This window comes from Eurytemora carolleeae, unplaced genomic scaffold, assembly GCF_000591075.1.
Source record: "Eurytemora carolleeae unplaced genomic scaffold, Eaff_2.0 scaffold110, whole genome shotgun sequence".
Lineage (NCBI taxonomy): Eukaryota > Metazoa > Arthropoda > Copepoda > Calanoida > Temoridae > Eurytemora > Eurytemora carolleeae.
In genome coordinates, this window is record NW_019396070.1 from 139,077 (window position 1) to 160,039 (window position 20,963).

The 20,963-nt window shown below is 35.8% G+C and overlaps 3 protein-coding genes across 9 annotated transcripts; all 3 read left to right on the top strand.

The window, feature by feature from the left end:
- The first annotated feature begins 502 nt into the window (after positions 1-502).
- LOC111712101 (phosphatidylinositol 3-kinase catalytic subunit type 3) lies at positions 503-9,220 on the top strand. The gene is made up of 11 exons (XM_023486622.1): positions 503-944; positions 1,783-1,880; positions 2,435-2,554; positions 3,331-3,490; positions 3,927-4,303; positions 4,804-5,562; positions 6,030-6,340; positions 6,893-6,990; positions 7,107-7,149; positions 7,428-7,557; positions 8,619-9,220. Exons 1-11 carry the CDS (start codon positions 551-553, stop codon positions 8,751-8,753), a joined length of 2,625 nt encoding a protein of 874 aa, XP_023342390.1. The 5' UTR covers positions 503-550; the 3' UTR covers positions 8,754-9,220.
- LOC111712161 (uncharacterized) lies at positions 9,220-15,330 on the top strand. 6 transcript variants are annotated; one of them, XM_023486716.1, is made up of 6 exons: positions 9,220-9,438; positions 9,923-10,255; positions 10,967-11,295; positions 11,607-11,715; positions 11,793-14,395; positions 15,048-15,330. In XM_023486716.1, the coding sequence occupies exons 1-5, from the start codon at positions 9,223-9,225 to the stop codon at positions 14,361-14,363; spliced, it is 3,558 nt and encodes a 1,185-aa protein (XP_023342484.1). In that variant the 5' UTR covers positions 9,220-9,222; the 3' UTR covers positions 14,364-14,395; positions 15,048-15,330. The 6 variants fall into 6 exon arrangements, with proteins under 6 accessions (XP_023342484.1, XP_023342492.1, XP_023342498.1 ...); XM_023486724.1 differs by having other exon boundaries at positions 15,056-15,330; XM_023486730.1 differs by lacking the exon at positions 15,048-15,330 and adding an exon at positions 14,666-14,844.
- Positions 15,331-15,757: 427 nt separating this feature from the next.
- On the top strand, positions 15,758-19,356 carry LOC111712205 (F-box/LRR-repeat protein 4). 2 transcript variants are annotated; one of them, XM_023486754.1, is made up of 4 exons: positions 15,758-16,138; positions 16,546-16,742; positions 17,196-17,355; positions 17,775-19,356. In XM_023486754.1, exons 2-4 carry the CDS (start codon positions 16,578-16,580, stop codon positions 19,325-19,327), a joined length of 1,878 nt encoding a protein of 625 aa, XP_023342522.1. In that variant the 5' UTR covers positions 15,758-16,138; positions 16,546-16,577; the 3' UTR covers positions 19,328-19,356. The 2 variants fall into 2 exon arrangements, with proteins under 2 accessions (XP_023342522.1, XP_023342533.1); XM_023486765.1 differs by having other exon boundaries at positions 16,549-16,742.
- Positions 19,357-20,963: the final 1,607 nt, after the last annotated feature.

Consider the following 20,963-nt stretch of genomic DNA (forward strand, 5'->3'; position numbering starts at 1 on the left):
TTCGGTTTTTGTAAACAACAGCATCGTCACTCGTCAGCTGTTTATTTTTAAAGTGATTTTTAATAATTTCTTATAAGTTGGACAAAAGTTGAGCTATGCTATTTAAAATCACACTACTCAGGATTTAAGTAAATTTCCCACCGTTTCAAACCTATTTTTGATTGTTACATACAATAATCTAATTTATACTAAAAAAATTGTTGGTTAATGGTAATTTCCTAGAGAACGATTTTTGGACCCCCCTCTCCCCCCGGGCCCTCCCCCCTCCCTCCTATCAAATTTGTACATGGATAACACATGTGGCCTCAGCACCCAGCCTGACCTAGCCGCAGTGCTCGTCCCAGAAATTGTCTTGACCTAATCTAACCTAAAAAATATTTTTGCTGAAAAATGAAAAATAAGTGGTCATGTACAAAATTGATACGAGGGGGTGGCGGGTCCCGTTTTAATTGTTGACTGAAACTCATTAATATCTTATTTCATTGTTATTTTTTTCAGATCAAACCCAAGGATTGATAAATTTGTTTTTGTGAAGAAGTAGGTGAACAAAATGGCAGGTATGAAACCTGACGAAAACCCCAACATATTCCATTATGCATACAGCTGTGATATATCATCCAACCTTAGTATAAAGATCGGTTCCCTAGAGGGTAATCTTCCTAAACCAGACTTTGATCAGATTATCCTGAATCCTATTCTCCGGTTTGCCGGAAGGAACTATGAGAGTCGGACCCATTACCCCTCCCTCATGGTGGAAGCAGTGGTTATGCTAGAGAACGAAGAGCTTCATATTCCCGTCCGAACCTCGTACAAACATTTTGTCAACCGTTGGTCCTGGAATCAGTGGGTTTATCTACCTATCAAGTTCTGTGATCTACCCAGAGATTCAGTTTTATGTTTCAATATCTTTGATTGTAACGGACCTAACGATACATTTTGCATAGGTAAAGTTTTTAACTTTAATTGGATGACCCCCTCACCGCCTTGCAAAGATTCTCTACTGTACCCTTGAAACCTTTATCTGAACAATAATGTGGAAGATATTGTCGTTGTTCTAGGCCTAAATTGTCTGATTCTTATAATGCCTCTATGTTTTTCAGCAATAGAAATTCCCTTTTGTAGAGAAACCACAATTGAATATTGTCAGTTTACAACATTTGCAAACATTGTTATCTAATATATTCTTGACCAGACAGAGCTTTTAAAGGTACTGCTGTGAAGATGCTATCTCATTTGGACTACTGCCGTTTGAACTATTGTTCATTTCAACTACCAAACGAGTAAATATATTGCTCATTTGAACTATTTTTTAGTTCATTTGAATTATTAAAATATTATTAATGAAATAAACAAAAAATAGTTCAAATGAACATAAAAATAGTTCAAATGAAAAAAAAATAGTTCAAATGAACAAAAAAATAGTTTAAATGAACAAAAAAAAAGTTTAAATGGACAAAAAAATAGTTCAAATGAACAAAAAAATAGTTCAAATGAACAAAAAAATAGTTTGATTTGAACTATTTTTTACCTAACCTAACCTAACCTAACCTATTTTTTTGTCCATTTGAACTATTTTTTAGTCCATTTAAACTATTTTTTTTTCATTTGAACTATTTCTTTTTTCATTTGAACTATTTCATTTGAACTATTTCATTTGAACTATTTCATTTGAACTATTTTCATGCTCATTTGAACTATTTTTATGTTCATTTGAACTATTTTTATGTTCATTTGAACTATTTTTATGTTCATTTGAACTATTTTTATGTTCATTTGAACTAGGATTGTTCCGTCAAGGATTGCTAGATATCCAGGTCTGGTCAAATCAGAGAGCTGACGGACGGATTGATGGAAATACTCCAGGCAAACTCAGAGATAAGGTAGAACTGAGAAGGTTTTAATCTTTTTTACAATATTGTTCTTTTTTTTTTGCTATTTGGAGGCGCCAAATATAAGCAAACTTCTGAAACACAAAAACTGAACAATTCAAATTCATCTTTTCATCTTCTTTTTTTCTCTTTACAACAGGGGCGTAAATAAGGATTATGTAGGGGGGTAAATTTTTTAATGTTGCCCCCCCCTAGATTTTTTTTACCCCACCCCCCTAGAAAAATATCATGATGTATATCAAATTATTCGTTTTAGTTGGGTTTGATTTGCATTTTCCACTCATTTCTGGCATTAATAAACTCCATCAAATAAAGGCTTCATTTCCTACCTTTCAGCTTTCACTTGTTTTATATTCTTCATTTTAGTCATTCATTTGACATTAACTACAAAGACCTGTAAAAAAAATTGAATTTATTTTAAGTAAAATAAAATTAGTTTTACTCTAAGAAGAAAAAGATGTAACTTTTTTAAATCTTTAGAAAAGCTACTCTGCAAAACTTTGAAAAAATATTTGTTGTTTTAAATATATTTTATCTATGTCTAGGAGAAGGAACAGTTTCATCGATTAGCAAAACTAAGTAAGAAATACCACAGCGGGAAACTACCGGCTATAGACTGGTTGGATAGGCTCACATTTTCACAGATTGAGAGAATAAATCAAAAGGATCGTTTATATATACATATATATATAATCTCTGTTTGTCTGTATGTCTATTTGTATGTTTGTCCGATCCGATCATAACTCAGGAACCCCTGGACCGATTTTTCTCAAATTTTTGTTTCAGAACTCGGGAGATCCACGGGAATGTTCTTAGTTTGATTTTGAGATTCTAAGTTGAGTGTGTCGACTTTTATCGGGAAAAATAGCTAAACTCATAAATTACGAACGACCAAGTGCGGGTAAACGGCAGAAGTAACTGTGAGTAATCTGGGCAACACTGGCATGATTTCAGAACCACAATTTATTTATTAATGTATTCAACAAATTCAACAGAAATACCGCCTTTGTCCATGGTTTTTAAATCTTGTAATACTCAATACTCAATACTGTGTTATCCATGGGAGCAATATGTTATGATTTCGCTTGCAATAGATAATATAAATATAATCATGCACACACACATAGGGTTAAGCACAAAGATGAGACTTCGGAGAAGACAACGCAGTGTATTCAGCCTCTTAAAATTTTTTGAAATTCAGGGTTTGTTTTATCATTAACTTTTTTGCCTTCTTTACCAAGTCATTTAGTAAACCTTTAAAAGACCCAAGATCAAATCATACCTTCATATTGTCAGAATAATAGCACATCAATTTGTCATTGAAGTCTCAACCTTTCTGGTTATCTGATCCGGATCCGCATTAAAATTAAATGGATCCTAAGCACTGCTGTAAACTCCGATGCTCTGTGTTTATCTAAATATATAAACTAAATTAAAACAGGATAAAGCGGATTCAGCCAAGATGTTTCTTAACATTGAGTTCCCCCAGATCATCGACATGGATATGCCGACCTCCGTCGTCTACTTCGAGGAGAACGCGGACGTGGTGGTCGAACCTCCGGAAATCACTGATATGGTGACATTTCCAGATCCCGAGATAGGTAGATACAATCAAACGAGACAAGAATAGGGGATATTTACATGTTACTCTGACCGGTCCAGGAACTAGTCTAACTGTAAAGAGAGCAAACATTGTAAACAAGGCAGTACAAAAGCGCTTGGCCGGAGCACATATTGGTTTACAAAATGGTGTTTGTTTACACTAGTTCCTGTGCTGTCCTATTACGCTAGAATGAAATAAAAACAATAAAAACAATAAAAACAATGTTTATTCACCTCTCTTTAGTTCTCTATATATCTCCTTGGGTAGATAATTTTATTGGTATTTTACGCTTGTTTTCGAATATTTGGATCAGGGTTTTTTTTTAATGTAAAAATCTAAAAATAAATACAAAGTTGTTTAAATATTTGAAAAAAGAGATATGGAAGTTAAGTTCTTTTTTTTCTCAATCCTGAATTCAATGACACATTGTTTAGGTTTAGAGAATCTAGTGGAGAAGAAACATTACAAGCTCGCTAGATCCCACCGAACCGGACTCACGGAGAGAGAGTTAAAGCCCAACCCTGAAACCAGGAACAGACTGACCGCTATTCTCAGCTCTCCTACCACTCAGGCGCTGACCAGTGAAGAGCAGGATCTGCTTTGGAGGTTCAGGTACTATCTGGCGACTAACAACAAGGCCCTCAGCAAGTTTGTCAAGTGCGTGAACTGGGAGGCGGAGTTGGAGGCGAACCAGGCGATGGAGCTGATTAGTAAATGGGCTCCAATGGACGTGGAGGATTCGTTGGAGCTTCTTGGACCCAACTTTACGTATCAACCTCTTAGAAAATATGCGGTTCTGCGTCTTTCACAGGTTCCAATCTTCTCTTTCCTCAATATTCAAACGGCTAAGACCTTTCTTTATGAAATGCGCCTTGCTTCTACAAAACAACCATATCTCAGAATTGAGTTATTTTAAAGCTATTTGATTTGATTTATTTTTAATTTCGACAATGCCCGATTTGCAACGTTACCCTTGAAACCTTAATCTGATTAAAAATGTTGAAGATAATGTCGTCGTTCTGACTAGAAATGTGTTTATTTCTGATAATTTGTCTTTTGATTCTTATAAGTAAGAAATGCTCAAGTCACTTTTGCAGATAAACCACCAATGAAAATAAACAGTTGAAATAAACAAAAACATATATATCTAATTCATGTTTCATCATACAAGCTTTGAAGGGTACTATTGTAAATTGGACATTGCCATCTTTGCATGGAGCCCGAAGGTTCACTTTAAATTACACTTACAGTCCCCTTAAATGGAGAGTCACTTTAAATTACCTTTACAGTCCCTTTAAATGTAATTTTTAGGCGTCAGATTTAGATCTTCAGCTTTACCTTCTGCAGTTGGTTCAAGCTCTCAAATATGAGAAAAGTTTCACCTCAGATGTTTTCTGCGACGACACGTTAACCTCTCAAACTGGGCTTTCAGAGGAGGGGATGAGTGAGAGTGCACAGTCCCTTCCTCCGACCAACATCTCCATAGAGGAGGAGACAGCAGGGAGTCTGTTCTTGGAGAACCAGGAGAATCTGAACCTTGCATCCTTCCTGATCTGGAGAGCTTGTAACAACTCGAGCCTAGCGAATTACCTCTACTGGTATCTGCTGATTGAGTGCGAGGAGCTGGAGGGAGGGATGAAGAAGGACGAGCTGGTCCAGTTCATGTACAAAACTGTTCTCAACAAGTTCCTTTCCTCCCTGGAGAAGGGTTCCTCCGTCCTACGGGAACGGAAACTGTTCCTGGATCGTCAGCATCAGTTCCTGGACAGAATTGTCGGGCTAGTCAAGAACGTTGCCAAGGAATCCGGGAACAGGAAGAAGAAAATTGAGAAGTTGCAATCTCTGCTGGTTGAGTCGGATTCGGAAGACTTCTCCTTCCTTCACTTTGATGCGATTCCGTTTCCGTTGGATCCCGAAATACGGATTACCGGGATTGTTCCGGAAAAGACGACTTTGTTTAAATCCTCTTTGATGCCGGCGAAGCTAACGTTCACCACTGATACCGGAGAGGAATACGTTGCCATCTTTAAACTTGGAGACGATCTTAGACAAGATCAGCTGATTTTACAGGTAGAAAAAAAAATACAAAATTAAAATGATAACTCTAAACACAGCTGATTTTCTGACAATTTTGAAACATTACGATGCTGAGTGTTGAGTGTATTTGAGTTTTAAAGTTTAAGGGAACTATATAGACAACATTTCAATTCACCCTTCGTTAAGTACCATGTCCGATTTACGCCGGTACCATTTTAAAAGCTTTGCATGATCAATAATGAATAACATAATCATGCTTTTAACCTTGAAATAGGATTACTTTCTATCGTGTGTTCTCTTTAAAGTGATTTGCGCAGGATCAACATGATATCTGTCACATAATTAATCAGTAAAATGTTCAAAGTTTACCATTGCGAATCAGGCATGCCCCTCTTTAATGGGAAGGCCGTTTAAAGCAAAGCGCGGCAGTCCCTTTACCGGAAAACCAAGGAAACCAGTTGGCGAAAAATGTTTAATGAAATTATCTCTCTTTTTCCTAGATTATAACTTTAATGGATCAACTGTTACGAAGAGAGAACCTAGATCTCAGATTAACTCCGTACCGTGTACTCGCTACCTCCTCTAAGCACGGGATGGTTGAGTTTGTGGACGCATACGCTATAGCGGAGATTCTCAGCTCCGAAGGGAGTATTCTCAGTTTCTTCCGAAAACACAACCCGTTGGAGTCAGGTCCTCACGGAGTGTCTGCAGAGTGTATGGATACCTACGTCAAGAGCTGTGCTGGATACTGCGTGATCACATACCTTCTGGGAGTAGGAGATAGACATCTAGATAACCTCATGCTCACGAGGTAGACATCTTTGTAAAAATAATCTTTTTATTATTGAATATCTAATTTTTGAAAACGGGAGGATTCTGTATATACATACAAACAATTTTGACGCAAATTGATTTATCTATGGGTTGTTGATTGATTGATTTAATAATGGATTGATTGAATAATTGGCTTTAATTTTATTTTTAACATTTTTATTTACACACATACATACATACAATTTTGACGCCGATTGATTTGTCTATTGGTTGTTAATTGATTGATTTATTAATGCATTGATAGATTGATAGATCACTTTAATTTAACAGATTTAATAAAATAAACCTATATTTTTGGACTGCCAGTAGTTCTCTACAAGGGATTTAAACATCAGCGATCTTCTTTGAATTTTCCCTTTTTAATATTAATTTATGTACAAAATATATTTGTTTATTATTAATAACAGTTTGCGTTTTTTATGGCTAAACTTCTTAACATATTTGAGGGGATGGGTCTGCGTTTTGAGGGGGAGGGGGTGATTTTTAGGAAAATCTGAACTAATCTTGAGTCTGTAAACCTATTATCTAGGTCCGGTAAATTGGTGCACATAGATTTTGGATATATTCTGGGACGGGATCCTAAACCTCTTCCTCCACCTATGAAACTAAGCAAGGAGATGATCGAAGGAATATCATGATTTGGAAAACTCATTTGATCCAAGATTAAAATATACAATCTTTTTGTTTAAATGGTGATATTTCAAACATTTACTGAGGTTATAAATCATGATATTTGGGCTCAGGGTTCGGTGGAGTTAATAGTGAGCATTATCAGCAATTCAGAAGGTATAGTTTAATCACTTCAAGTACTCTACTGTATCTAGAAACAAAAGCTGGTCAGAATTAATTAGTATTAATGAAAATTTCAACCAATAAATCCCGAAGATTAATTTGTGGTTTTTATTATTAAACGTTACAATGTAACGGCAGTAACAAGACAAAGAACAAAACGGAATGAATATATTTTATCTAACTTAAAGCATGAGGTTAAAACATATATATTTGGTTTGAACTAGGCTCAGAGCAAAGACACCATTTTGGTTCCTCTACAATAATTTGTTTAGGGAGTGTTACACGGCGTTTTTGTATCTACGACGGCAGTCTAATCTAATCCTGAATCTGTTTGGTCTGATGGTGGATGCTAGTGTACCAGATATTGCTCTAGAACCAGATAAAACTGTGAAGAAGGTTCAGGTAGGAACAGTTTCAAGTTCTCCGGGTCTAGAGATTACTCTTTACCAATTTAATTTAATTTCTTGACCAGAGCTGGAAACTTTAATATACGGACTTGGTTAAACTTATTCTCTCCTCGCGATCTCTTATTGGTCAAAGCTCCAGAGATTACCAATGACAGATGAGAATGAATTAAGCTCATTCCGACCAGGAAATGTGTTCATAAATTCCCGTCAAGCTAATGGTCTATATTTTCTCGAAAAATCAACCCCCCCCCCTTTTTTTTAAATAATTTTGTTCCCCAGAAGTTATATTTTCGACGTGCGGAACATGTTTTTTAAGGTTTTATCCGTTAAATTGGGGAAATTAAATAGTTTTTATGGGAAAATAAATAATTAAATAATTATATAAATAAATGTTTACATGAAAAACTAAGCTAGTAGATGTGTGTCTTGCTATGAGACTATTGAAGCAAGTTCTAAGCTTTGCATTAGATTTCTTTCTAATTTATGTAAAAATGACCTCAACACAGTTCTTGGCAGAAATTTATTTTCTATTGCAAATGATTGTTCTGTAAATCCTTCGGATCTTAGTAAAACAAATGAAATATTTTGATGTCCCATTGGACGATGCATTGAAAGTTCGGATTTTACAAGAACTTTTAAATACAAGAATAAATAATTTATATGTTGAAGGATTCGATGATTACGTAATAACTGAAATGATAAATATGATATGTAATAAGTAATGATATTTTTCTTTTGTCTTTTGTAAAACTATAAATTCAACCATTTATTTAAACTACACCATTTATATATATATATATATTCATATCTTTGTGTGTGAATAAATCTTTATAATAAAAAATGAATATTTAGGAATAAGTATCAAAAAGAATTTTTTAAAAAAACTTTTCTTTTGATGTCCAGCTTTTCCTTTTTTCCAGGTCACAAAAAATCATCTCTCCTTCAAAATATACAATTCCCGGCGTCATGGATTTAACTGTAAACAGACATATTTTTAGTTGATATTTTTGATCCAAAACAAAGTAACGTGTAAAATTGAATAAGTTTTTTGTTTAGGATAAATTTCGGTTGGACTTGAACGAGGAGGAGGCGGTACAGTACATGCAGAATCTGATAGACGTGTCGGCAACCGCAATAATGGCCGCCATGGTGGAACGGTTACATCAGCTGGCGCAGTATTGGAGAAAGTAATCTGTACAGTACAGTGTTGTAATATACAGTACTGCAACGTACATAGATCATTTAGGATGATTACGTATATATGTACAAAGCTAAGCATAATATTGAATATTGTTTGAGCTTGACAAGTTTGACACTAAATATAACGATAAAGTGATGATGTTAAAATGTGCAATTTTTCACCCTTGTAAACTACACACTGTGCAAGTGTGCTGTTAACACTGTATAGTGTATATAGTAAAAGAATTAATTTATCTATACAACCATGTAATTTAATTTTAACATTGATATTTATTAGTTATTAAAATGATGTCTCAAATGTCATCCATTCTATCTCTGCCTATTTTTTTTACGGGGTTCATATGGGAATATTTTGCGTGTACCACATTTAGGTTAATTTGGTTCTCTTTCTCCCTCTCGAGATTCTGTGATATCGTCAAGTAAATTTATTATTATTTATATTTATAATTTTTCAGAAAGGATGGGGGCAGGAGGAAAGGAAGTCTCCCTGGACGTGTTTGAATCCCATCTCAAGAAGCTGCTCCACATCATTGACAAGCTGCCAAAGGTGGAGAGGGAGAAAGCGGTGTTGATCCTGAGGAACTCTGCCAACCATTACTCCAACCTGACCACAGGACATCCTCTACAACCTCCACCAACATGTTCTATATTCTCAACCTTACCTTCCTGCAATCAGGTATCATTATTATTTATATAATCAGTACTAGGAGGCCCTGTTCAGTGTGTTACACTTGCAATAATATTTCCTTGATAAGTAAATCTTAAACAAATCATAAAATACCCATTTCCCTGTCGTTTTCAAAATGTCGTCTTTCTTTGTTATGCTTCTTTCCGGAGAAATTAAGAATTTTTGGAAAGTTTAATTTAATAGATATCACCTATCTTGTCTTAGCATTCAAATTTTCATTTCAAGAAGGTAGAAACGCGTTGGAAAGCTCACAAGTCCTGCAATCTTTGTCCTAATACACACTTAGTCAAGTTTTAAAAATCTTTAGATCGTCTCTCAAATATCATGTATATTGGTAAACGCTGTATCTTATCATTTTCTACTCAGTTCTCATCTTAGTTACAAGGTTTACTAACTTCTTACTTAAGTTATTTGATCCCAGCCTAAGATCATAAGATGGTTTAAATATCAAGTTTAGGTCCTTTAATTTCAGGCTCTTTCGGAGATACCAGTATCACAAGTCACAAAAACCTTCGATCTATTAAAGGATGAAGCTCTGGGAAAACAATCCCAGCACCCAGAGCAGTCTCAGTCACATCTTGAGCAGTCTCAACAGCAGCTTCAGCATCCGGAGCAGTCTCAGCAGCAACATGGGCAGTCTCAGCACCTTGAGCAGTCTCACCAGAATCTCCAAACTCATCATGCTGAGTTAGGTTCAGTTATCCTGGAGAACCAGACTGTAGAGGACGTTATCTCAGACAAATCCGAGAGTCAAGCAATCCTTGAAGAGATAGGAGGTTTAGGAGACGAGGATACAGGAGTACAGGTAGGGTAGGATACCAGGATACAAGAGTACATGAAGGATAGGATACCAGGATACAAGAGATCAGATAGGATAGAACACCAGGATACAGGAGTATAGGTAGGAAAGATTACCGGGGTACAGGAATTAATGGAGAATAGGATTCCAGGATACAAGAGTACAGGTAGGATAGTATGCAGGAGTACATGAAGGATAGGATACCAGAATACAAGAGATTAGGTAGGATAGAACACCAGGATACAGGAGTACAGGTATGATAGATTACCAGTATACAGGAGTACAGGTAGGATAGTATGCAGGAGTACATGAAGGATATAGGATACCAGAATACAAGAGATCAGGTAGGATAGAACACCAGGATGCAGGAGTACAGGTAGGATAGATTACCAGGATACAGGAGTACAGGTAGGATAGATTACCAGGGTACAGGAGTAAAGGGAGGATAGGATACCAGAATACAAGAGATCAGGTAGGATAGAACACCAGGATACAGGAGTACAGGTAGAATAGATTACCAGGGTACAGGAGTACAGAATACCAGGACACAGGAGTACAGGTAGGATTGATTACCAGGGTACAGGAGTACATGAAGGATAGGATACCAGGATACAAGAGTACAGGTAGGATGGGAATACAGGAGTACAGGCAGGATAGGATACGGAGCCAAAAGATCAAAAAACAAGTAAAAATTTAATATAAAAACTCTCTGTCAAGGATGGATTCATGGAGGATGAGGATGATTGGGATCAGCATATTCTAGAAATCCAAAACCAAGGACGGATAAATCGACCAGATCCTTCCCTCCTCTCCGATACCTCAATGCAGCCTGCACGATCTCATCCAACAGATTCTGTTTCTAACCATAATTCCGCACTTCCTAATACCTCTGTACCCATATCAAACCCAGAAAACAATTCGTCCGTCTCCGAGACTGTAAACACCAGTGTTTCTGGGTACCCGGAGTTCGAAAGAATTGAGACTGATGCTCCGAATATAGTTGAGAAGCCAGCAACTAATAATGAATGCAAACTTTGTTTTAAAAGGTAAAAGGATCAACTCTTGAGGTCATCAAAACTTTCTAAAAAATTTCTTGGGAAATTTAATTGATTTTTTCATTGTCTTTATGAATTTATGCAAATATGAAGCATTAAGTGCTTGATGCATGCTATTGATCCAATGATCAAGTTCAAAACTACCTAATTTTTTTATCGGGATCATCCAACTTCTGAAGGGCATTAAAATCCAAAAAGAACATAGAAGTATGCAAATAAGCCTTATTTTCAATGCGACATATAAAATTTAACTTGGAATTTGTTTTTTAGGATTATTTGATTAGTGATTAATTGATTTGTAGGATGAGCGATGTACCTGGAGTGACCTGTAAGGTTTGCCGGCTCCAAGTTTGCGGTCAACCCTGTCTTCTTGTGCACGAACAGGAATGCTCTCAATCCGGCGAAGTGCAGGTATTTATCTATAACAAGTCAATCAAGATGCACAATTTAATCTTTAATATTATTTTACTTATTTTTACTTTGTTCAGTATTGTAGCGGGACTACCCGGACGGATGGTAAGAAGAGTAAACAGGACTACTGGTGCAGTTTATGTAATAAATATTTTCTCACCAGCTGTACTTTGAAAACACACATGGAGGGTCACGCTAAGAACGACTGTGATAAGTGCAGCACACGGTGTGCCACCCGTCGTATCCTCGTGAGTCACATGAAGGAAGTTCATTTCATTAATATCGCGGAGAAGTACTACGCCTGTAGGTTCTGTTCAAGGAAGTTTGTGAAGAAACCGTCCTTGTGGTTTCACTACAGTACTCATGCAACCGGAACTCAGGTGGTTTGTCACAAGTGTGGAGAGTTTCTGGAGAACCAGGAGAGCATGGATAAACACACAGCAAACCATAAGAGCACGCAGTTATCATGTGACCGGTGCGGTGAGTTCTTTAGCAGAAGACAACAATACAATCTACACATTAAAACTCATGATGACTACGCATGCACACTGTGCACAAAAGCTTTTTCCTCTAAGAAGCGCTTAAGCGTACATAAAGTAAAAGAGCATACTTCCAAAGGAGAAAGAAAAGCCGGGAAGGGTGCTAATACTAATCCTCCTCAAGCTAAACCCAACGAGCAGAGAGTAGAGGAGTTGGATGGAACGAAACCCTTGAAATCCTTCAAGTGTGGGTTCTGTGTCTACGAGAACAAGAACTACAAGAAGGTGATGAGACATGAGAGGAGACACAAGAACCTCAGGAAGTTTGTCTGTGAACTCTGTGGGAACGCATTTAACACGGAGTACACTTTGAAAGAGCATACAGCATACGTTCACTCTGACGAGAGAAAGTTCAAATGCTTTAAATGTGAAAAATCGTTTAAAGCGAAAAATGCTTTAATTCGACATGAGCAGGTTCATACAGAACAGCGTCAGTTCCGTTGCCACTGTGGGAAGAGCTATAAGAGACAATCTCATCTGAACCGACATTTCTCCGCATCCTCACACGGATATTCAACCAAGCCGGATCCAACCCCGGAGTCTACCATGACGGAACCTATGCCAACCGTTGCTATTAAACCTGAATACTCGGGGATAACTGCCTCTAGTGATTTATGGATACAAGGCGAGGACGGGTTTGATAAGAAAATCTCCAGTAATCAGTGTGAGGTCAGAGCGAGTTCGAAACTCGAGGTTAAGTCTGAATCTCTTCTTGGATATCCTCCATCCTCCTCCTCCTCCTCTTCCTCTCTGGAGTACATGAAGATGACTACAAAGGTCGACTCGAGGAGGATGCAATACAACGAGAAAGTGGATGAGCTAGAAAAACTCAAATATTACAAGATACCAAAAAAGTATTCTTCTCCACAGAAGTACTCCTACTTCCCGGAGAAACCTTTGAGAACTGGTTTCCCGGAGTTAGGACCTGGAGCCGAAACTTACAGAGATCCGTCCAGGAACAATCATCTTCAATCTTCCAAGTATCAGTATGATAATCCTGTGAGTAAACCCCACTATCCTCCTGTCCACAATAATCAGAGACATTTTCAGTCGGATCTCCAGGATAGAGGAAACCATACTAGCTCAGACAGGATTGTTCAAAACTTCCAGGATAAGTTCCACACTTCGGAGTATCCGGACAAAAATATCCCAGAGATGGATAGAGATTTCTTTGATCGATATCCAGGTAATCATGACAAGATGGACTACTCTTCTTCTTTACCGGAGAAAACATATCAGGACTTTTCGGACGACAAGAATTACATACTTCCTGTGGACTTGGAGGAGAGACAAATATCTCAGGCTGGTGGGACGGAGAAATCTTTCCTCCCGCTGGATGATCGATTCTTCCAGAGCAGTATCCGTGATCTAGGATATACTCAGGGGTTGGAGCAAAGATTGGGAGGACCGGTAAATCTTGTAGATCTCCGTCCTGACTCTGTGTTCCCAGAGTCCGGACCTGCAGATCTGACCATTACATCTAAGGACGTATCCAACAATAGATCAGATTCAAGAGATTACTTCTCCGGAGTTCATCCCTCCCTCACCTCCTCTTCCAGGCATTCCTTTAATAAACCCCGTCCATCCAGTCCGCACAGCTCAGGGTCCCGAATGTACCCAGAGTCACAACGCAACCATTTCATGTCTCCCCGATCCCAACCCGACCCTTACCGATCCTCCGAGTTGTTCCGTCCTTCGCACTCTGATACACGGAACCAGGGGAACAACAACGAGCTGGAGGTACTTGAGGAGAACTCTTATAGGTCCCTACATGATCTAGGATACTCCAGACAGCAGCAGAATCACTACTATGATCAGATAGATCCCTACGTGCTCCTGCCAAGGGGTGGAGGAGATCTGGAGGATAATTACGACAAGAGACATAAATATTATAGACAGGATAAATATCCTAGGACGGAGGAGTTAAATCTTCTCAATACTAGACAAGACGGAGGGATTCTTCCTCCTCTTCTAGCTCTGAACACGTCCCTGCCGCCCGGACACAACCCTGCTCCTTCTCCTCCCAGCATGAAACTTGATTATATCTGTAGTCCTAATGATAATCTGTCTTCCCAGTATATGCCAGATGCAACTTTAGATTATTATTAATCTTTTCAACCATTGTTAATCAATTTTCAAAAGTAACGTATTTTTAATTGACTCTTAATTTTCTCAAGCCCCTCCTCGTTTTTAACATTTCTCAAGCCCCTCCTCGTTTTTAACATTTCTCAAGCCCCTCCTCGTTTTTAACATTTCTCAAGCCCCTCCTCGTTTTTAACAGAAATTTCGAAGTTGTTTTTACCACGAATTGTTTCTACAAAAATTGTTTGCGGATATTATCTATTGATACTTTATTAACGGTGTAAATGGTAGCACCGCTTTTAATTGGAGGTTTTCATGGATTAATTCAGGTTAGGTTGAAATTAAGTTATAATTAGATCTTGTAGATCTCACTATTTTACACTATAAACCAATCCCAAAATTGCCGAAGTTTAAGTCTATAATATGTAAAGGATTTATTAAAATGTATATTATGTAAAGGATTTATTAAAGCAATTAATTCACCAAAAATATAAACATTACTCTTTAATTATCTTTATAATCTTTGTGAATATACGGGATAAAATTTTTTTACTTAATTAAAATTCATTATTTTATTATTAATCAGCTATACAGGTTTTATGGTGAACTTAATTTGCCTTCATAAGAAACAAAATCTTCCAAGTAATTATGTTATAATTTATTGTTAAAGTCAAATTTTGATTTTGATTTTAATTTCATAATTACTTAAAGTTTTTAAGGAATATTAATGAACAAGAATGTAAATGATTTTACTAGAATAAGAGGTGAAAGGGTTGAAGAATTTGTTCTACGGATAACAGCTTTACCCCGACTTCAAGTGAAGAAATAAGACTATTTTGCAAACCAAAATTCGAATCAAATAAGTCGATCTAATTTCGAATTAAGGGATTAGAAATTAATTAAACCATGAAACGTTTTTACGCGAGTTTGAAGATACTGCTAAATGTCGTCTTCAACATTGATTTATGAAATCGCAATTTTTTTTTGTAATTTATCCTAGTCCTTAAGTTCAAATAAAACAATAAACCCATTAACGATTTGCGTAACAGATGTCAACAATTAAGTCATTTATGTATTAATGTGAATAAGAATTATGTATATCGTAAATAATGATGAATGATATTAAATATAAATGTTATTTATGTACTGTTAGAGAATGGTTATGTTATATTATACAATTTCATGTTTTCACTAAATTCTTATCCTTTGTGGGGTAATCCTTTCATCTTTCCTCTTTTATGTACATCTTTAATTCATCATGACCATACTGTTTTGTCACAAAGTAAAAGTAATGTTAGCTAACTGGTCATGTTTGATGATTATTTAAAACTTATCTCCGTTATTATGTATGTAAAAGTTTACTTTTTATATTGAATTATGTTATTTTTGAATTGAATAAGAAATTTACTTTTTTCAGAATATGTCCTTCTATTATTTGGGAAACTAGACCTGGGGATCTAGTTAGGATCCAGATTCTCCTGTTCTGCTTGAAGAGTATCCGGAGTTCCTGACCTAAGTACCTGGTTAAACCAGATTCTCAAGGTCTTAAGAGTACCTGGAGTTTGGCCTTAGGATCTAGTGAAACCACCATTCTCCGGATCCAAGGATATGATGTAGTTTTAAAACCAGATTCTCCAGATCTGAAGTGTACCTGGAGTAGTGATTAGACATATAGGAGTACCTGGAGATTTCATCAGGCATATAGGAGTACCTGGAGATTTCATCAGGCATATAGGAGTACCTGGAGATTTCATCAGACATATAGGAGTACCTGGAGATTTCATCATTCTGTATTTCTCAAGGTATGTAACTAAGCTAGTTATGGTTTAGTGAGCATCAAATCTGAACTCAAAATATTATTCTTAGATTAGGTAAAAAATTTGTCACTATTATTCACAAATAAACATTTTTTAAATATTGATTAATCCTTAGTAAAATATTATCCAACCTGCTGTTATGACATTCTTCTTAATCTATATAATAAATCTCTTCGCTCATATGTCAGCTACTGCTGGCCAAACGGCTGGACCAAATTGGCTGAAATTTTTTAAGGAAACCCAGGGGGTAACATAGGCTAAAAAAAATTCTAAAATCGAATTGTTTTTTTGAAAATTCTTTTCACGGGCAACGCCGGGCACTCCAGCTAGTTTTATAATAAAACAAACAAATTGTTGATAAGTTCGTGTGTTTCATTTATTTTTATTTTTAAAAGTTGAGGTGTGCACTGTGTAAGGGGTTACAATGGGAAATATTGCCCTGCGGAGTAAGATTAAAACCAAGTTCTCCAACAAGTTCTCCAGGTCTAAGAATAAACCTGAGATTCCGTCTCCTGGAGTTAAGGATGAAAAGGAGTGTGTGTCGTTGTTGGAGAGGATGACAGATGATGATTTCATGTATTTTCTAAAGGTAAATATAGAATCGAAAATCAATAAATAAAATGTTTTTCAAATTATTTTTTGAAATTTAAAATCGCTTTCATAGTTGTATCCAATTTTCTAGCGTCACACAATAATCTTTTACAAAAGGCTGAATAATATATTGTTTCGAAATGTTTAATTAAAGCAAAACAACTTTTCACAAGTTTTTTTTTACACTTGTTATTGATTTTGATTATGCAATTTCGCAGAAGATTTTCTTGTTATTGTTTTAAGTAATACATCTTTTAAATTGTTAAGAACATATCTTGTATCAAATCATAAGCTATGTTGCGACATGTTGTTTAATAAGGTATAATGAAGACGACAGAGAATCAGTCATATGTTTTCAAGCTATCGCTGTATTGCTCAAATTTTATAATTTTAAGGAGGAACAGAGAGTCGAACAAAACGCCGACCATAGGCTCAATCCTTATTGTTTCAGTTTCTGTCAAAGAAGGATAAGATGGCTCTAAGAATTGTAAACACAACAATGTTGAGAAGAATAAATGAGCTGGAGAATACCTTCAAGGTGTGGAGGCCGGTTCATGGAGTAGATGCCATCAAGCTGAGAAGATTAGCAGATGAAATACAGATTGTTCAAGGTATTTTTACTAATATTTTATAATAAAATAAATTTCAAAGCTGTGCATGCAGTATGTATTACAAAAAATAAATAAAATGTCGGAATTAAATTTCAAATTTAACAATTATAATTATTCTTGATTATAAATCACTATTATTTTCTGGTAATTTTGCCAAATTTCTGACACTTTTTGCATCTCAAAAATTAAACTAATACATAGAAATTTACTTACGTTATTCTAATCTTCCATTTTACAAATGATTCTGAGTTTGAACTATCAAAAGCTAACACCTTTACAGGGTGTAAAGATTTAGGGATTAGAAAATTTGAGTTTGTACCAAAAACTTAATTCCTTTAACTTAAACTTAAATTGAACAGTATGTTCATATTTTGCTATAGATCCTTTGCATGGTTATTTATATTTCTTGTTTGATTCAGATTTGGAGATTTCTGTTTTTCCTTTGGCTGGTTGTGGTCCAGTATTTAAGTATTTGACGGAGAAACACCAGGAACTGAAAACCATCAACATTGATGCGGTTTACAGTTTGTCTTCTTTCGTGGAGGACGAGGATGAAATCCTTCTGTCCGTATTCTCCGTAATAAACATGAGAACTGTATATATTACTGGGATCAGGATGACTACTGGAGAAGTATTAGATCAGCTCCGGGTATGTATTCCGAACCTGGAAAAACTAAACCTTGTCAAATGTTCTGCGCTAACAGATCTTGGAATCTATGAGATACTAAGAATCTCTGGAACTAGCCTAAGAGAGTTGAGTTTAGCAAAATCTTGTTTAACCGGAATAAAGTTAAAAAACAAGGAAGTATCTCTGGTAAACCTGGAGAAGCTGGACTTACAAGGTTGTTCTTATCTCACCAACATCGGACTCTGGAATATTATTAGAATATACGGAGAAAACCTGAAAGAGTTGAACTTGTCTGAAACTGTCATCACGGGAATATTTCCAGAACAAGGACGGATTTGTCTCCCAAACCTTGAAAAGTTGAACTTACACAAGTGTTCTCGGTTTACAGATAAAGGGTTGGAGCGGATCCTGAGTATGTGTGGAAGTAATCTCAGAGAACTTGATTTATCTGAAACTGGTTTAGTCGAGTGTTCTTTTGAGTCGGATACAGTAGAGCCTCCTAATATCGAAATATTAAACCTATCAAGGTGTTCAAAACTGACTTACGGAGGCTTCTCTAGGATTTTGAAACTCTGCCAGAATTCTCTGAGAGCATTGTATTTGCAGGAAACTGGAACCACCAGAGCAGGGTTCCAGGACGGGTTTGACTTCCTTCCTCTTTTAGAGAAACTTAGTTTGAAATCCTGGCATAATCTAAGAATGTCAGGACTCAACGAAATACTGAGAATTTCAGGATCTAGTTTAATAGAATTGGATTTATCCGAGATTAAAACTACAGGGATCGGGTTCAGCTCCGGGTTGAATTCTCTCCCAAATTTAGAAAAGCTGATTCTAGGTCACCAGTCTACTCTGGAGGACCAAGGAATCCGGGAGATTTTAAAAACTGTCGGAGACAAACTCAAACAATTAAATATCTCCGCAACGAATATTTCCGGAGTTGGATTCAACCATGGATCCATATGTTTCCCAAATCTGGAGATTCTAACCCTAGAGTACTGCTTCAACCTGACGGATAAAGGTCTCCCAGACCTGCTCAGTATCTCTGGGAGTAAACTGAGAGAACTGTATCTCTCTGGGAGTAGAATAACAGGGAAAGGTTTGAAGAAGAAGCTGAGACCTTTACCGAACCTGGAGATACTAGGACTGATTGACTGTCGGACCATGACAAAACGAGGACTGAAGGAGATTATGAAGGTGTACGGATCTACGGTAAAGTCTGTTTATGTTCACGGAGCAAAAATGTCCCCGGAGCAGTTTGAAAAGGTTCAAAGAAGATACGCAAGTGTTCAAAGTATGACTTACAGACAGTTCTATTCTGAAGTTCAAGGAAACCCTGTTTTCTGATAAATTTTAGAAACATAAACTTTTCCCTTCTCCCGCTTTAAACTAAAACAAGCTCTCACGCAAAAGCCTCACGAGATTTTGCCAAATAATGAAAGCTAAAAAGAAGCGCTTTGAAGCATAAAACTAATTATGTTTAAGTCTACTAAAAAGTATAATTTGTATGGTAAGGTCAAACCAAGCGTTTAATCCTGCCGACACTTCAAAGTCGGCTCGGTCTGATGATGCATAACTTTCATACAGTGGCCGGCGATTATATCAATACAATTAATACGACATTACATTAATAATGCTTTGATCCCTAACAAATTTTTTAAATTACAAGTTAAAAAATAATTAGCAGCTGTTAACAACTTCTTTTTGTTTACATGTTTAAAAGATTGGTAGAAAGTTAAAATAGAATTATAAAGTTGTCTTCATTGTATTGATATATTCGACGACGGCTGTAGTTAGTTTTCATCTTTACATCTTCGGCTAATACAGATTTTGACCAATCTTCATAGGTTTCCCAAATTCAAAATTTTCTACTAATTACAGATTGTCTTTTGTAATAATTGAACCACGCAAAAAACTAATTCTGAAATTCTAAAGGTTTTGTAGTTTTTAATTATTAGTATTATGTAGATATTAAGGTATTTAATGTCTATAATGTCTTTATAATTATTTTAGCTTCGAAACCAAGCTTTGCCTGAAAATTTAAATTTCCCTAAAATAGTCAACCTACTCAATTTATAATCTTTGAACCAAGCTAAGAACGTTTTCATTGGTTTACCGAGTGCCTCAATCAAAGGAATTGAGTTCATGCAATAAACTCAGATTTTCTATTTTCTCTATATTTACATCCCAATGTTGTAGCACCTTTCCAACTATACCTTAAATCAAAAAATTAAGATTGAAATAGCAAAGGTTTACACCATCAGGTTACAAAGATAAAGGGATTACAAAATTTGAGTTTGTTGCTAACATTCAATTTCTTTTAGACATTTTCTTAGTTATGATCGGACAAACAAACATACACCAAAACATTAAACAGAGATTATATATATATAGATTTAGGTATTTTTTTACTCTAAATGTCAATTTTTGTATCAATGTTATGTTGCTACATTTTGTTCAATTTTAGCGCGAGGACGTTTATTCTTCATATTTATCTTTTATAGTGAATACTCAACCTATCTTGCTCAACAAAAAGTACGAAACAAATAATACCTCAATAGATAAACAAGCCGAAGCTTCTTATGAATAAGTATTCGAGAAAAAAAATTGTGTTTATGTCTAAAATCTTGTTAATGTTTAACTTTAAGGAACAAATCTGATTGAAATTTGAACGAACCTGGACAATTTGTATAAAAAAGAATTGACAGCTTTCTTAAAAGTTTATAATTTTTAATCTTGCTTTTTTATATGCGCAGTTTTTTACAAAATAATAGAGAATTGTTTACTTGTTGTTGATATTTAACTAAACTGTGATTGATATTTAGAATATTTACAGACTGGAGACTTTTTATTATATTTATATAAATACTGTTAATTAAATTTTGTATAAATTTAGTTCTTTAGTTTTTTATTGTTAACTTTTAAGATTTGATTGAAAATAAAAAAGGAGAAAAAGATATTTTGATTTAGACGTTGAATCTCT

Coding starts and splice junctions, on each gene's coding strand:
- LOC111712101 (XM_023486622.1), top strand. CDS start 551: ATGGCAGGTATGAAACCTGACGAAAACCCCAACATATTCCATTATGCA. Junction 6,341..6,892: donor GATAACCTCATGCTCACGAG/GTAGACATCTTT, acceptor CCTATTATCTAG/GTCCGGTAAATTGGTGCACA. Junction 7,150..7,427: donor CATTATCAGCAATTCAGAAG/GTATAGTTTAAT, acceptor TAATTTGTTTAG/GGAGTGTTACACGGCGTTTT.
- LOC111712161 (XM_023486716.1), top strand. CDS start 9,223: ATGGGGGCAGGAGGAAAGGAAGTCTCCCTGGACGTGTTTGAATCCCAT. Junction 9,439..9,922: donor CCTTACCTTCCTGCAATCAG/GTATCATTATTA, acceptor CTTTAATTTCAG/GCTCTTTCGGAGATACCAGT. Junction 10,256..10,966: donor ACGAGGATACAGGAGTACAG/GTAGGGTAGGAT, acceptor CTCTCTGTCAAG/GATGGATTCATGGAGGATGA.
- LOC111712205 (XM_023486754.1), top strand. CDS start 16,578: ATGGGAAATATTGCCCTGCGGAGTAAGATTAAAACCAAGTTCTCCAAC. Junction 16,743..17,195: donor ATTTCATGTATTTTCTAAAG/GTAAATATAGAA, acceptor TTATTGTTTCAG/TTTCTGTCAAAGAAGGATAA. Junction 17,356..17,774: donor TGAAATACAGATTGTTCAAG/GTATTTTTACTA, acceptor TGTTTGATTCAG/ATTTGGAGATTTCTGTTTTT.